The sequence below is a fragment of the Choloepus didactylus genome, chromosome 19 (assembly GCF_015220235.1).
Source record: "Choloepus didactylus isolate mChoDid1 chromosome 19, mChoDid1.pri, whole genome shotgun sequence".
Taxonomy (NCBI): domain Eukaryota; kingdom Metazoa; phylum Chordata; class Mammalia; order Pilosa; family Megalonychidae; genus Choloepus; species Choloepus didactylus.
In genome coordinates this window covers 18,163,758-18,179,598 of record NC_051325.1, presented here as the reverse complement: position 1 = coordinate 18,179,598, position 15,841 = coordinate 18,163,758, and the positions used below count along the sequence as shown (strand labels likewise).

Here is a 15,841-nt window from a genome sequence, read left to right as displayed (position 1 = left end):
ACGTGAGTCCTTGAAATCTGGGACTTGAGGTCAGAGACAAAGAAAATCAGAGATTCCTAGCATGAAAATGAATTGGCAAACCTTTACTGGTTGAAAGAAAGAAGGGGCCACTGGGTAAGGAACGCAAGAGGACTCAAGGAGCTGAAAGTGGCACCCAGCTGATAGCCAGTAAGGAAATGTAGGCCTCAGTCCTACAGCTGCAAGGAACTAAATCCTGCCAACAACAAGAATGAGCTTGGAAGAGGACCCTGAGAGTCGGGTGGGAACTGTAGGGCAGCCAACACCTTGATTACAGCTTTGGAGACTCTGAGCAGAGGCCAGCTATGCTAACCTACAGAAACCTAGCAGCCTCCACTGCTAACCTACAGAAACTGTGATAATAAGCTTTTGTTGTTTTTAAAACTACTGAGTTTGTGGTAACTTGTAATGCCAAAGTAGAATACCAGTACACTGGGGAAAGGGGAGTTTGCTCTCCTTCCTTTACTCCACTTGGTGGGAGAGAAGGGACTAGGACACGGGCCCCCTGACTCCTGTTCTTGTTTTTCAGTTGCCCAGTGACAGTCATCCATTCATTACACTATTTAACCTTGATTTACTCACAGCACCAAGCAGGCTCCAATCGCACTAGTCCTCCACCCCTCTCAAAACTGTCTTCAGACGAATTTAATATTTATGTCCTGAAATTTAATCCATTTATTAGAAAAGCTGCTATTTTGTGAAAATATCTCAGTATGAATGCCTGCACTGGTGAGGCTGTTGGTTTATGTCTCAGGAAGGGTGGGACCTCACCCCCGTTGCCCACCAGGCTGTACTTGCACGAGCTAATGCTCTATCAGTCCTTGTGTAAAGCAGTATTTGCATGCACACCAGACCTCTGCCTATTTGCCGTTTGTCATCTGGGAAGCCAATTACGTTCATCAGGATCCATTCATTCTCCCAGTATCGCTGAACACAGGATAATCTCGGCTGTGTCAGCTGCCCTATGACTGGTAGGCATGAAAAATGGAGGTTGGGTGCAGATATTCCAAACCTGCTTCACTGTGTAACCCTCTCAGGGGCAATGGGCATGATGCTGAAAAAGATTAATAGAATTTATGTCATCATTTTCATAAAGCATGAAATCACCAGCTATGGATTAATGGCTATCTTGGTGAAAGAGATGCGTCTTTACTCCTTTATGCCTTGATGAGTGAGCTACACTTAGCTTCAGCAGAAATATATGGAGAGATTGCCTTTTGGACCTCTTAGTCAATGAAAATAGAGTTTTTACTGTTGACCAAAATAACTGTCCTGTAAGACTCTGAACTTATAAAAATGTCTTATTGAAGTATAACATGTATATAGAAAGGAATACAAACGCTAAGTGCACAAATGTTAAGTTTGTGAACTTTCACAGACTGAACACGTCCAGGGACCCAGTATCCAAATCAAGAAACCATCACCTCAGGCGTTCCCCTAGGTCCTTTTTCAACAACCCTCACGCCAGAGTGATTACTATAAAAAAAACTTCTAGCATCATAGGTGATTTTGCCTCTGTTTTTGAACTTTATAGAAATGGAATCATCCAGTGTGCATTCTTTTTTCTGGCATCTTCCACACTTAACATTATGTTTGTGAGATTCATCTCTATTGTTGTGTTCAGTTGTAAATTTTTCATTATCATTGCTGTGTAATATTCCACTGTATGAATAGATTACAACTTACTCTTTCTACAATTTATGGATTTTTAAGTAGCTTCCAATTTGGGGCTATTCCAAACAACACTGCTATGAACATTCTGGATGTGTCAATTGGTAAACATTTGTGCACATTTCTGCTGGGTGTCTACTCTGGAGTGAAACTGCAGAGCTGAATATGCATACGTTTGATTGATTTAGTAGATACTGCCAAGTAATTTTCCATAGTCATTGTACCAATTTTTACTGCCCAAAAGAGAATATGAAAGTTCTGATGAATCCACATCCTTGCCAATGCATATTTTTTTTTAGTTTTATAAAGCTTTTAACTTTTAATACATCCTAGTTTACAGCACAACATTGTTGCTACTGTGAAACTAATGAACACCTTATATGTCAACATCAGTACTGGGCTGAGAAGTCATTGTACTCAATATGGTATTGTTGGATGAAATGATGCAGATGACGATAAATGACTCATGACCTTTATATAGTGATTTTCTACTTTGCCAAAGCACCCTGGATCTTCTATAATTCTATTCTCAACTCTTATGTTAAACATAAATGTAAAGCTACCTCCTAATGGTGTTATTTTGGTTTTGGAACTAAATACCCCTGAGAAATAGCTGCCACATAACTACATTTAGTGAAAACTGTTTGCCTACACATTTGCTCTGCATATATTTACAGAGTTCTTATCAGGTGCCGGGACTCACGTCCTGAGAATGCAAAGATGAGTATGGCCCGATTCGTCATGTAGTTCTAGTTTAAGGTATAATGAGAAATACAGTCAGGTTGTTAATTGTAAATATATTAATATATTAGTGCTGCCCTTTGTATTACTTGGCATTATGTTTTAGGCTGGGAATCCATCAGAGTTTGTAGACAACTCTTCACAAAAAAAGAGTGGATCATTTTAAGTACAAAACATTCTTTTAACTACAAAAGCATGGATGCCTCTTTAGGAAGTTCACTGAGATGTCATGTTGAAAGACGGAATTGGAATTTGAGTAGCCTTGACAGGTTATACACCTCCAAAAGGAAATGATGATACTATTTTTTGCATGTCATTTTGTTCCTCTATATTATATTCAGTGAAATGATATTAAAGATTACATTAGTTGGGGTTTAACTGGCGAAGCAGAACCCTGTGAGTGATATGGAATAAGGATTATAGGGATTAGATTTTATACAATTGTGGGAGAATGTCCAGAAGGAGATGGTTGGCTAAGGAGAGAAAGCCACTAACCAGGGCCCCAAAACAGAGCTGGTAAAGAAGACTATGGAAGGCCGTTAACTCTGCATCTGATGGGCCTGAAGTAACTGTATGACAGTAGGGTGGGGGTGTTCAAGGGGAAACTGGTTGCAACTTGGCAGAGGGCAGGACAAAAGGGAGCCCATCAAGGAACTGTTGCCCACAGGGACAAACTGGAATGTGCATCTGACTCCAATTTCATCGAACCCCAAAGCTCTGATGTCCTGCACAAGGAGCTGGTGCCGTTTGCTGCAGAGCTGCACATGTGTCCCTTCCAGGACTCAGGTTGTGCAGGGAATGAGGAGGCCCATCAGGAACTGGAGAAGCTGTAGGCCCAGCTGCTACCCAACACCCAGGTGAGCCAGGAGATGAGCAGATATGCAAGGCCTGCCACAGAACCTGGGGCCCTACATCCACCTTCCTGTCCTAGAGACTGCAGCTGTATCTTTTGCTTTCCAAATCTCATGCAGTTTTCTCTGTGCCCAACCCAGAGCCAGAACCATTCAGGAAAAGGGAGTTCCAGCTTCATTAAGTTGACACATTACACAACTACCCTAGATAGAGATTATCACTGAATTATAGAAAAGGAAGAAACTATAGAGATGATACAGTTTAATCTGTTTTTTTTTTAAATAAAGATATGAAAACTGGGACCTAAAAAGATGATGGCTTGTCCAATGTCACAAGCCTAGACACTCAATCCAATGTGTTCCCATCTGGATGATATCACAGCAAGTTCTCTGGATATGAAGCTAGGACACCTGAATTCTTGCTGCTATTTAATTGTTTGGCCTTGGATAAATCATTTAATTTCTGGGTTCAACTTTTCTCATGAGATAATGGCACATAGGCCAGGCCCAACACATTGAAGGTGCTCACTTAATATCTGATGAATGAATTAATGAATATAGTCTTTCAAGAAGTAACATTTTACAAAATTTCCTAAAACAAAAGAAGAAGTAAAACATGCTCCTGGACCTCAATATGGATACATTCTTATAGATTCTTATGAAATTAATCTTGGGCTATAATGTACCATGCAGGCCGTTCCTTCTTTGCACAGGTCAGGTTTCCAAACTCTAAGCTATATAGCAATTGTTTCTCTTTGTTCTTCTTGTCATCCCATTGTGGCTACCACTTGGTCCATTCAGTCTGAGCTTTTAAACAGGGTCAAGTACTACATTGCTGGGGAAAGAAAAAAACTGGACTCTGAAAGATAGTGTTGGAAGAAACAGTAAGAATATCAGATTTCTAATTATCCATTTCTGTTTTTCTCGTGAATCAGCAATTTGGACAGGGTTCATCAGGAACAGCTCATCTAGGCTCCGCATGGCATCAGTTGGGGTGGTTTAAAGGCCAGAGGTGGAAATCATCCAAAGGCTCATCATTTCAATGCCTGGACTTCAGCAAGGGTTGTTAGCCAGAATACCTGCACATGGCTTCTCCAGGTGGTGTCTCTGCTTCTTCATGGCATAGTGATTGGGTACCAAGAGGAAACATCCCAAGAGGACCTGGAAGAAACTGAATTATCTTCTATGACATGGCCCCAGAAGTCACGTAATGTCATTTCTGCAATAGTTACAAGCCCTCCTGAATTCAAGAAGAGGAAATATAGATCACAACTCTCAATGAGAGGAGTACCAACATTTCATTGTAAGAAGAGGCTGTGGGATGGGAAATCTTGTTTCAGGCCATCTTGGGAAACAAAGTTGGCCACAGTCAGTGAACAATACCCATGGTCAGTTTATGAACCCAGAGCTTGTCAACTAAATGAGCTCTTGTCCAACAAAACCCCAGTGAATACGTTTGCACACACATATAAAAATATTTACAGATATACATATATAATAAGATTTTGGAAAATAAATTTAATTCTTCGATTCAGCTTGCTTCCAAATATTTTCAGTGTTATGCCTAAGGGTAAGAGTAGGGAACTGGGCCTCTCAGATATTTTAAAATAAAAGTGCTTCACCCTTATTGTCCTTCTCTCTGGGAAAATAAATCAGCCTGATGAATTTTGGACTCATACCATTTCCATGATAAAATGTAAAGTGCTAAGAAGTGGATTGTAACTCCTTACAATATTTTTTAAATTTGTATATGGTCTGTGTGATGTTAACAAATGTGGTAGATTGAATTGTGTATCTCAATTTAGGCATGTTCTTAATCTTAGTCCACTTTCCTATGGGTATGAACCCATTGTACATAGATCTCTCAAAGATGTTATTTTTAGTTATGGTGTGGCCCACCTAAATGAAAGTGGATCTTAATGTGGATTACTGGAGGCCTTACTAAAAAAAAAGTCATAGGGAAGAGCCAGAAGCTGGAAGTTGGCAGGAACCTAAAAATGAAAAGGACACTGCCATCTGAGATTCAAGCCAAGGAACACCAAGGATTGTGACAAGCAAGCACCAGGATGCTACCAACCCAGGGAAGAAGCAAGCCTTCTAGCTCCTGAAAGTATTTAAATTTAAACAATAAATCCCCATTGTTTAAGCCAACCTATTGTGTAGTATTCGTCATAGCAGGCTGGCAAACTAAGACAAGTATACTTAAAAGCAGTCAGTACCATTAATGCTAAAACATACAAACACACAGGAATGTGTATATTTATTTTTTAAAGTCCCTGAATTTGTACCAAATAACCTTCAAAAATAGGGGGAAATGTGTAGAAAGGAGACTGTCCCGCTTGATGTTCTTACGTCTGCTTTGAGCCAGATCTTCATGATTTAATTTGTAATCTCGGTTAGGTGAGTATAGGAATAAACTGATCACTGAGTCCTGGAGGAAATTCAACAACCATGGGTTGGAAAGTGAGAATAATTATGGTGTTTGGAAGTTACAAGTAGTTCAACGTGGCTGAGAGTCGAGTTTGTCTCAGGGAGATAATAATGCTGAACACAGAGTCCTAGTTATTAATTTTAGGACTTTTATTAGGAAGTATTTCTTATATACTTTTTTCTATATCTTTGAAATACAAAGTACAGAAAATAGTATAGATATCCACATATTCATCTCCATATTTAATAGCTATTAACCAATTGCCATATTTTTCTCAAAACTCTTTTCTTTCTAAATAAATAAAACAGCAACTATTCAGTTGAAGCCCTACCTCCTTGTCCCTTTACCTTCCCTCCCTCCCCAGAAATAATTAGCATTTCCTATGTATGTTTCTGTGTATTAGTACTTGGAAATGAATCTCTATACCATTCTACTTTTATATTTTCAAAATTTGTAGAAATGGTGTTAAAGAGTATTTCTGCTTCGGTAACTTTTCTCTGTCCCTCAACATTATGATTTTGAGCTTCACCCACAGGGCATAAACATATCAGCCTCTCACTGGGAGACTGGAGATGTGCATTTGGTACTGCACGGAATTAATCATTCGTTCAAATAAATTTACAGTTCCGCCAGAGAGCGGATCGATGGTGACAGTTTTTGCATTTGTAGAAAATGTTAATGATATGCAGACTGTTCTGGACAGCAGACACTGAAGTGAATACAGGAAAAAACAAACATGGTTATTTGTACGCCAGTCCTTTCTTTTCTGAAGGCCAGTTGCTTCCTCTTGTAACCCATCCGATGTGGCATTATGGGGACTGGGATGTCTTTGGTGATTTTACTGTAGAAGCCAGTGATTGTCTAGGAGGAATTCTCCCCTAGGTGGGGTCTAGGCTGATGCTGGGATTAGGGAACATACATCTCTGGGCTTCCTCCCTGAGACCCAGGCCTCCCTCCTGCTCCCTGTAGATCTGCTTTCCTAAAGGGAACCATTGGGCTTGGCTAGCGTGGATCCATACGCCATAGAGTTAGAGATCTGGGTGCTAGCTAGATGGCATTCATTTGTATTCTTTCTTGTCCTGCCCCATGCTCACCCCACTTCCACTCCCAACTGCCACGAGAAATGCCTCACTTAATTTTCTATTCAGTTTGCCAGTCATGGTTTGATAGATTGTTTGAGTCATTTTAACTTTTTGTACATTGTTAAAATAAAGGAACTAAAGGGGTATTTATTTTCAGGACATGAAATTGAACCACTGACTTGGTATCAGATATATGTGAGCTATTATGCGTACGCCATCACTCTTCTCCATTTACTAGATTACTCTCTGTTTCAAAGCAAATCTATGTGCAGAAGCTCTCCCAAAACATAATAAAGGGACTAGACGTGCATTTTACTCTTGAGGTGGCATTTACTTATCCAACAATATCCACCAGATTAAGGCTTATATTGACCTCTTGCCACAGTCAACTAATTATATTTTATTTCTGTTGAATTTCCAAAATATTAAGCTAAAAGCAAGTGACTTAATGCAAATTAAACTGCATGGAAGCTTTTTAGGCCATGTTCAAATACTAACAGATTTGATAAATATATTTGTCTAACAAGAATAGGAAAAAAGAGCTCTTTGTTTACTGACATACCTTATTGTCATTCTGCCGTGCACCCCTCGTGTGGTTGTTTTATAGACATCTAGTCTAGGTATCCTGTGGGAATATTGGGACTTATTTATAGCTTGCTTCAAAGTGGCTTGTTGTCATTTATTATTTCATATTTGATTTATCTAACATTTTTCCACTGAAGAGCCCATGGGTTTATTTACATAAAGAGAAACACACACAGTAAACCTTGAACTGAACTCGTTGCTCTAATGTAATTAGCAGTATAACACCAAAAATCTATACGAACCTTTCTCATTTGTTCTAGTTCCCAGATCAAGTCCTGGGAACAAGGCAGTCACCATATTTTCTTTGATTTTGTGTGTCTTGTTTGCCTCTAGGTGGATCGGATCATCTTCTGTGTCTTCTTAGAAGTCGACTTCAAAATCTACAAAAAGAAAATAAGCGAGTTTTTCCCTGCAGGTGAGTAAAGTGATTTGTTTCCTTTGGAATTGAGGATTGAAGGAGTGAAGGCATCCCTTATATTGCTATTTCATTTTACATCTTAAAAGCTGTTAGGAGTTTGATTTCCACACACCAGGCACCCCTGTCCACTTGGATCATGGATTTTAAGAAAGGAAACAGGTGACAGGAAATTTAGGCTCTAGAGCTCTTGGTCCCATTTAGGTCATTGGGCCTTGGGCCAGTGAGTTCATCTCTTGGGCCTCAGTTTCTCACATTGACAGTGAGGGACTGGACCAAAATACTTCCAGCTCTAAACTGCATCTAGAGTAATTAGAAATACTCCTCCCTACAGTTGTAATTGAAAGGTGAATCTGCTAAGTGTATTTAATTTGGGACTTTACAATATTTCCCAAACTGGAACATAATGCCATAAATTCCTGAAAGACTCCTGTGGGGTGGTGGAGAAGGATGTTGTGGTTGCGGTCTTTTTTCCCCTCTTCTTTCTTCTCCTCCTCCCTTTTCTTTCACCTTTCAGCATTTTTTGAGTAATACAAGGTTTTGCAAAGTATAAGGGCACATAATAGCTATTTAATTAGTAGTTGTTGAGATAAGGTGAATTTAGTAGATTCTTTCAGCCATAAACATTTTTTTCTGTTTCATCACCTTGTTCTCCATCCTTACTCTTGAATTCCTTTATAACCTCTGTGAGCTGATTATTGTTTGTATTTTTAACTATTCTTAAAAGGAATTGTTTATTATGTAGAAAACATGAAATGCTATGATGTTCCATGCAAATATCCTCAAAGTCTTTTAAGTCTCCCAGAATAATCCATAAGACTTCGGACTCCTTGGTGTGTTTTGAAATAATGATATCATATTTATTTTTATGTCCTCTAAAATGGAAATGTTCTCATTCTAACATATTAAAAACAACTTCATAATTATGGTCCATTGATATAAAAACAAGTCTACCCTCCAGCAGACATTTCCAAGGATGCAAAACTAAAATCATACTACAAATAAAAAAATAGGACAGGTTTAGTGATCTAGAATAGATTAATAGCTATGCAAATAAATTGTTGCTACTCTGAATAAACCCATAAATGCTTCTCAGTACTTGAGCAAGTGATATAATGAAATCATCCCCAGTTTCACATCAGTGCTTTAAGACATGTGCCATGCTCATGAAATTATTTCCAGTGCATATTTGTAATAGAAAGGATATTTTAAACTAAACATCAAAATCGCCCAAAATCGTGGAGTATTTCTGCAGTAATGAGGCACTAGCCATTTGTAAATTTTAAATATGCAATATGAAATAAAGATAACCTGTAGTGGAATATGTGACTGCTAATGTAGATGATATAAGTTATCTGTCCATAATTTGAATTTATGGTTAATTCATAACTAGATCATCTTTGATTGAGATATAATCTTCCTGACTACCCATATATTCCCCACTGGATGACTTGTTCAGAGTATCTTTAGTGCTCATAACCCTTCCCAAACAATGATAACAGTTTAGGGGGAAATAAAGGTCGTTTTCTACATCAAACTAAAGCTCTGTCTTCTTGAGTAGTTTAATCCATGTTATATGTAAATTTCACAATTGAGAATTTGAGGCTACATATGAGAAAACAATAAAATACTAGACGTCATATTAACCTCTGACTGATGTTAACCATGGGGGTAATGGCTAACATGTATGGATTGTTTTCCACTAGCCAGACACACCATTCATTTCTTTATATGAATTAACTGAGCTAAATCAGTTAAAATTCACAACTCTAAGAAAGCAGACACTGTATTCACCCTATCTTTTGGATAAGGAAAGTGAGTCTTACTTGAGGAAAATTAAGCATACAACTAGGAAGGAATGCATATATTTTCAACCTGAGAACGGCATCTGTCATTGCATGGGTGATGTTACATTAGTTTTCTCAGAGAATCTTCAGAGAAGTTTGGGGTTAACTTCCTGGATTCATTTGGATCCTTGAGAATGTCCCACTCCTAATTTCCTCTTCTGCTCATCATTTTAGGAAGCTGCTATGCTGCTGCTTATAGCCTGTAAATGTCCTCTTGGAAACTTGTCTAATATGGGTCAATCTGGTACTTTGTCATGGATCTCCATGGTCATTTGAAGCTGTATGTACCCATAGAAAAACATGTTCTTAAATCTGATCCATTCCAGTGGGTGTGAACCCATTGTAAGTAGGACCTTTTGATGTGGTTACCTCATTAAGGTGTGGCTCACCTCAATCAGGATGAATCTTAATCCTATTACTGGAGTCCTTTATAAGCAGAATAAAAGTTAGAGAGAAAAAGTGACAGGAAGCTAGAAGGTGAGATGGAACCCAGAAAAAAAGGAAGAGACCAGGAGAAGCTGCCCTGTGCCTCACCATGTGACAAGCTAAGGACCAAACGTTGCTAGCAGCCAGCCACAGAAAGCCACCGTCTTGGGGAGAAAACATTGCCTGATGATGCCTTGATTTGCATATTTTTGTAGCTTCAAAACCATAAGTGAATACATTCCCATTTTTAAACCTGACCCATTTCATGGTATGTGCTTTGAGCAGCCCAGGAAACTAAAACAGAAACTACCATGCTTCTTCTTAAGGCCTGTAAATGTCCCCATGGAAACTTTTCTAATATGAGTCAAAGGGGTACTTTGTCATGGATCTCAAAATAGAATTCCATCCTAACTATTCAGGCAGCATGCTGCTGTTACCCACAGTGAGAAGATGAGCTCATGTGGAAACCAGGAGGTCTTACTACACGATCTTGGAAGAAGGTGGAAAAGTGCCCGTCGTGCAAATTCAGTACCGACAATTCCTGATCTGGAATATGGAAGTAATAGTTTTTTTTCCATTGAATTCTAGGTCCTACTAGAGAATTTGGGAATATTAATTTCCCTCCTGATAACAATATAGAATTTACAGTTTCATTGCTATGTTACAGAATCCTGCTATTGTAAGCTTGGGAAATATGGTTAACCCTCTCTCCATACCGACTTTAAGGAAAGCCTGCATTTGTCTGCTGCAGTGGTTCCCAAAAGTAGGGATGAGAACTACAGTGGTTCTTAACTAGGGATGATTTTGCCCTCTATGGGACATATTGCAATGTCTGGAGACATTTTTGGTTTCCACGCCTCGGGGATGGGGAGGAGCTTCTGGCATCTAGTGGGTTAAAGGGCAGGGTTGCTTCTAAACATCCTACAATGCATGGATAGCACCTCACAACAAATGATTATCCTGCCCCAAATGTCAACAGTGCCAAGGAAGAGAAGCCCTGGTCTCCTGAAACCACTTCTCTTATGGTTCAGGCCCCCTCGGCAGACTTTTTCTTTGGATTGGGTTTATTTTGTAGTACTCTACCTGGTGACGTTTTCCCCAAACTTACATGTCTAGCTGGATTTGGGACCTGTGCTCTCAGCCTGACCCATGGTTTCTTGGGTCCATGACCTCATCTATACTTCTGAGATTAACAGCTTCTCCATCGACTCTGTATCCACAGATTTCTACGTGTTCATCTCTGTTAACCATGTGCCCCTACCTCTGCTGGTTCTGACCTCAGCCCACTCCTCTCATCACTTGTCTGTTGCTATCTATGACTCTAGTATAATAACTCAGAAGATATAATCAATTGTTTTATGGGTTTTAACTTCCTAATGGATAAATTTTGAGGTGCATGCTAATATCCCTAGTAAGGTCCTACAAAGTTACCAACTATTCTATGTTCCTCAGACAAATAAGTTAATTGCTCCTTTGGCTAATAGTTTTCACCTTTATCATTTCACACTTATCATTGGTGACCATTGGTTAACAAATTTATCTTGTGAGCACACAAAGATGTTTGGATTTTAGAAATCGTGAACCTCTACCGGTATTCAAGCTCGATTGGTTCATTCACAATGAAAATACCAATGACTGAAAAACTTACCTATTATTCTCTTTATTTTTTCACTCTGAAAGTGATGATTTTTTTTCCATTTTTTACCAGCTAGCTTATGCACAATACTTGTGTCAACTTATTAATAGTTAAATATAATTATATATCTTTTAAATAGCAAACTAACTAGAACTGATAAGCATGAATTCCAAGATGCAGATGTGCTTATCCCAAAACTGCCTCCCAACATATAAGAGAAAGAAATTTTGCTTTAAACAGAAAATTCCAGTCACATTTATGTATGTAACTCAAAAACTATTTTTAAAAATCTAATAGATAAGAGGCTGAAATTCTTCCTCTTTTCTTGATAGACATAGCAAAATAATGATCCAACTGACCCAGTAATATTTGGGGGGGGTGGTCTATCATGCACATGTTGTTCTAGTTTGCTAATGCTGCTGGGATGCAAAACACCAGAAATGGAATGGCTTTTATAAAAGGGGGTTTATTTGGTAACACAGTTACAGTCTTAAGGCCATAAAGTATCCAAGGCAACACATCAGCAATCGAGCACCTTCACTGGAGGATGGCCAGCGCTGTCCAGAAAACCTCTATTAGCTGGGAAGGCACATGGCTGGTGTCTGCTCCAAAGTTCTGCTTTCAAATGGCTTTCTCCTGGGATGTTCTCTTTAGGCTGCAGTTCCTCAAAAATGTCACTCTCACTTAAAACTTGGGATATTTGTCCTCTCTCAGCTTCTCCGGAACAAGGGTCTGCTTTCAACGGCCGTTTTCAAACTGTCTCTCATCTGCAGCTCATGTGCTTTCTTCAAAGTGTCCCTCTTGGCTGTAGCTCGTCTTCAAAACATCACTCACAGCTGCAATGAGTTCCTTCCGCTAGTCAGCTCATTTATATGGCTGCACCGATCAAGGCCCACCCTAAATGGGGGGGGGGGGGGCACTCCTCCATGGAAATAGCCAATCAGAGTCATCACCCACAGCTGGGTGGGGTGCATTCCAAAGAAACACTCAAAGAAATCTAATCAAAACTGATAATGTGTGCCCACACAAGATTACATCAAAGATAACGGCATGTGAGGGGACACAATATATATTCAAACTGGCACACATGGTAAGAGAATAAGCCTTATAAAAATGCCAGAAGAGTCAATGCCACAAGAATGAGCTTGGGATATAGTAAACACATTTTAAAAATATATGTATATCAAGTCTTAAATTAGTAGTAGATTGTATTAATGCATATAGGAATTATTAATAAGTTTACAAATTGTAAGCTGTACTGGAGATGTGTTTTGGTCTTAAATACAGATTTTCTTTTTGTACATAACAAAACCATTTGAATAAAACAGTAACACCTTAAGTCAAGTTTGAGAATTATATGTTGACAGCATCAAATATTTAAATCTATCTCAATGTCTGACTGAATTACATATTTTTATTCAAATATTAACTTACATGTTATCAGTGTTTCATCTGAATATGTACACATCCTTTAGTTTCATGCTCTTTACCTTCTTAATCACATTACTGATTTCTTGCATGTTGCTTAACCTTTCTATGCTTCAGTTTGCCATGTGCAAAATGGAGATAATAAATATTGCTTATTACTGCAATAAGACACTAAAAAACTAGTGAGATAAAGTACATGCCGATATTGCAAACTTAGTAATGGGTCAATTCCAAATATAGTAAACAACAATGTAAGTGAATATTCAGAGAGGTGTCTAGGTAAAAATCATGAATTTAAAAATATCATGTTTATTTTTTATTACAATTTTAAAAGTAGGAAGTTCAACTGTTGTGCCCAATTAAAAAAATATATAGCTTATTAGAGAAGCAATACATGCTTATACTGAAAATACAGATAATGAAGAAATGCAAACCATTTACAGTCCTACAATGCAGAGATAAGTTACATTTTGTTGTTTATCCTTCCGGTCTTTTCAAATTGAAGATACAAACCAATAGGAATGCAGTTTTAGAATTTGCTGTCTTTCACTGAACACAAATCATGAACGTTTTATGCCATATTATATACTCTTTCATAACATATTTCCAGTGGACCCATTATTTACCCAAAACCTTATTGTTAGCAGCATATGAGAGTTTATGTGTCCCCCATTTTTCCCAACTGGACACATTCTCATAACATTACAATTTATGAGATATAACGTGTATTTCTTTTATCACTAGTATGACTTATCCTTTCTTTCCACTTAGCTATTTTTCCTCCAAATTTCTTATGTGGAATTCTTAATCATATCCTTTGCACATTTGTATTGACTGTTTCACCATTTTCTTACGGATTTGCAAGAACTCTTTGTATATAACAAGGTTATAGAACCTTACACATATATGTTGCAGATAGTTTCCCAGACTATCATTTGTCTTTGTGGTACTATTCTTTATAACAAAAGCAATGAAGATAGGTAGAAAGACAAAAGAAATATGCAATAAAAAAATTTTTAAAGAAAGAATGGAAGGAAATAAGGAAAGGAGGCTGGAATGAAAAAGGAACAAAGGCAGGAAAAAAGAAAGACAAGAAGAAATGCTTTTTACAAGAAAATGAAGCTGAAACCAACATCTCAAAAATGACCTTGTTATTAAGCTGATGGACCTGATCCCATAGGAAATCATTTTATCCTTGGCTCTCCTCCTTAGAGACTGTTTAAGCATAACTGTCTGCTTCCTGATTTCCCAGGTGCAGCAAGCAGACTAGTTCCCCCCTCCCCCCCCAAAAATGTCTATATCCTAATTGCTACAACCTGTGACTTGGTTAGGATACACTGCAGAGGAGAATTAAGGTTGCAGATGAAATTAGGGTTGCTAATTAGGTGATCTTCAAATAAGGATATTACCCTGGATTATCTAGGTGAGCTCATTGTAATCACAAATATCCTGAAAAGGGAGGAAGAGGGAGACATGGCTTTAGAACGGCCAGAGCGATTCAATGTTGCTGGCTTGGGAGATGTAGGAAAAGGGCCATGAGCAAAGGAATTTGGGTGGCCTCTAAAACCTGGAAAAGACAAGGAAACAAATCCTCCCCTTGAGCAGCTCAGTCAGCACCTTGCTTTTAGCCCAGCGAGACCCCTGTCAAACTTGTGACCTAGAGAACTGTAAGATAATAAGTTTTTGTTGTTTTAAGCCACTAAGTTTGTGGAAACTTATTCCAGCAGCAATAGAAAATAAATTCAACTTTAGTCTTTTAATAAGTAAAAGTATCATAAGAAAAACTGATTATCGAGTCTAATCTGTACTCCCCCCCCCCCCCCCGCAAAGGGTGCAATGTTTGGGAAAAAATACAGAAAGAATTCACTATTTGCTTTCATTGTGACCATTTACAAAACGCAGTACATTTGTGCACTTTCAATGTGCAGATCACAGTGATGTTAAGAAAGGTTTGCTCTCTGTGATGTAGTAAATGAGTTGGCTGCTTTCTCAGGAAATGAGTGCTAACAATTTCCACTTGAAGGGCCTCAAAGGCTATAAAATCATTTTGTCTCCATCAGAAATCCAGTAAGAATTACAGGCAGTAAGAAGCAATCAGAAGGCATAGACAGAAGGTGATCTGTCCCTTCAAAAGGGGAGAATATACGTGCATGTAGCAAATGCCGATATACAGCAGGAAAAAACAAAGAACTGGGAATATGAGACTTGACTCAGCAGGGTTTGATCACATTAGGAAGTTCTGGAAAAACAGATGAGACAAAATGGCCCTTGGAGAAGGGAAGGTGTTGTAGGCATCTCTTCAGAGATCACTGCATAGTCTAGCCTTTTGTTTGTTTTGTTTTGTTTTGTTTTAATTTTTAAAATTTCTTTGGTTAGGTAGTCTATGAACAGAGTAAGAAATTAGCACAATACAAAAGATTATATAGTAAAGTGATTCTCACACTTATAGTTTTCAGTCTCTCTCCCCAGAAACAGCTACCAGTTTCTTGTATTTCTTCCCACAGACATTCTATTGAGGCAAAACATCCATCATATTACCATTTTAATGAATGCATAATAATCCAATGTATGGCTATACAATAATTTATTAAACAAATCTCTTGTTGGACACATCAGTATCTCTGCAAGGAAGATCGCTGCATATAGGTTTCATGCAGATCTCTGATGATTTCCTTAACAAATGTTTCAAGAAGAAACATTGCTGGGTCAA

The 15,841-nt window shown here is 38.3% G+C and overlaps 1 protein-coding gene across 6 annotated transcripts in view; it reads left to right on the top strand.

Annotated features, from left to right (window-relative positions):
- MACROD2 (mono-ADP ribosylhydrolase 2) overlaps positions 1-15,841 on the top strand; it is a 2,227,780-nt gene that overhangs the window by 2,004,292 nt on the left and 207,647 nt on the right. For all 6 annotated transcript variants that reach the window (XM_037811787.1, XM_037811788.1, XM_037811785.1 and 3 more), the window contains one exon: positions 7,713-7,794. In XM_037811787.1, coding sequence (XP_037667715.1) covers positions 7,713-7,794 — 82 coding nt within the window. The remainder of the gene's footprint in view (positions 1-7,712; positions 7,795-15,841) is intronic.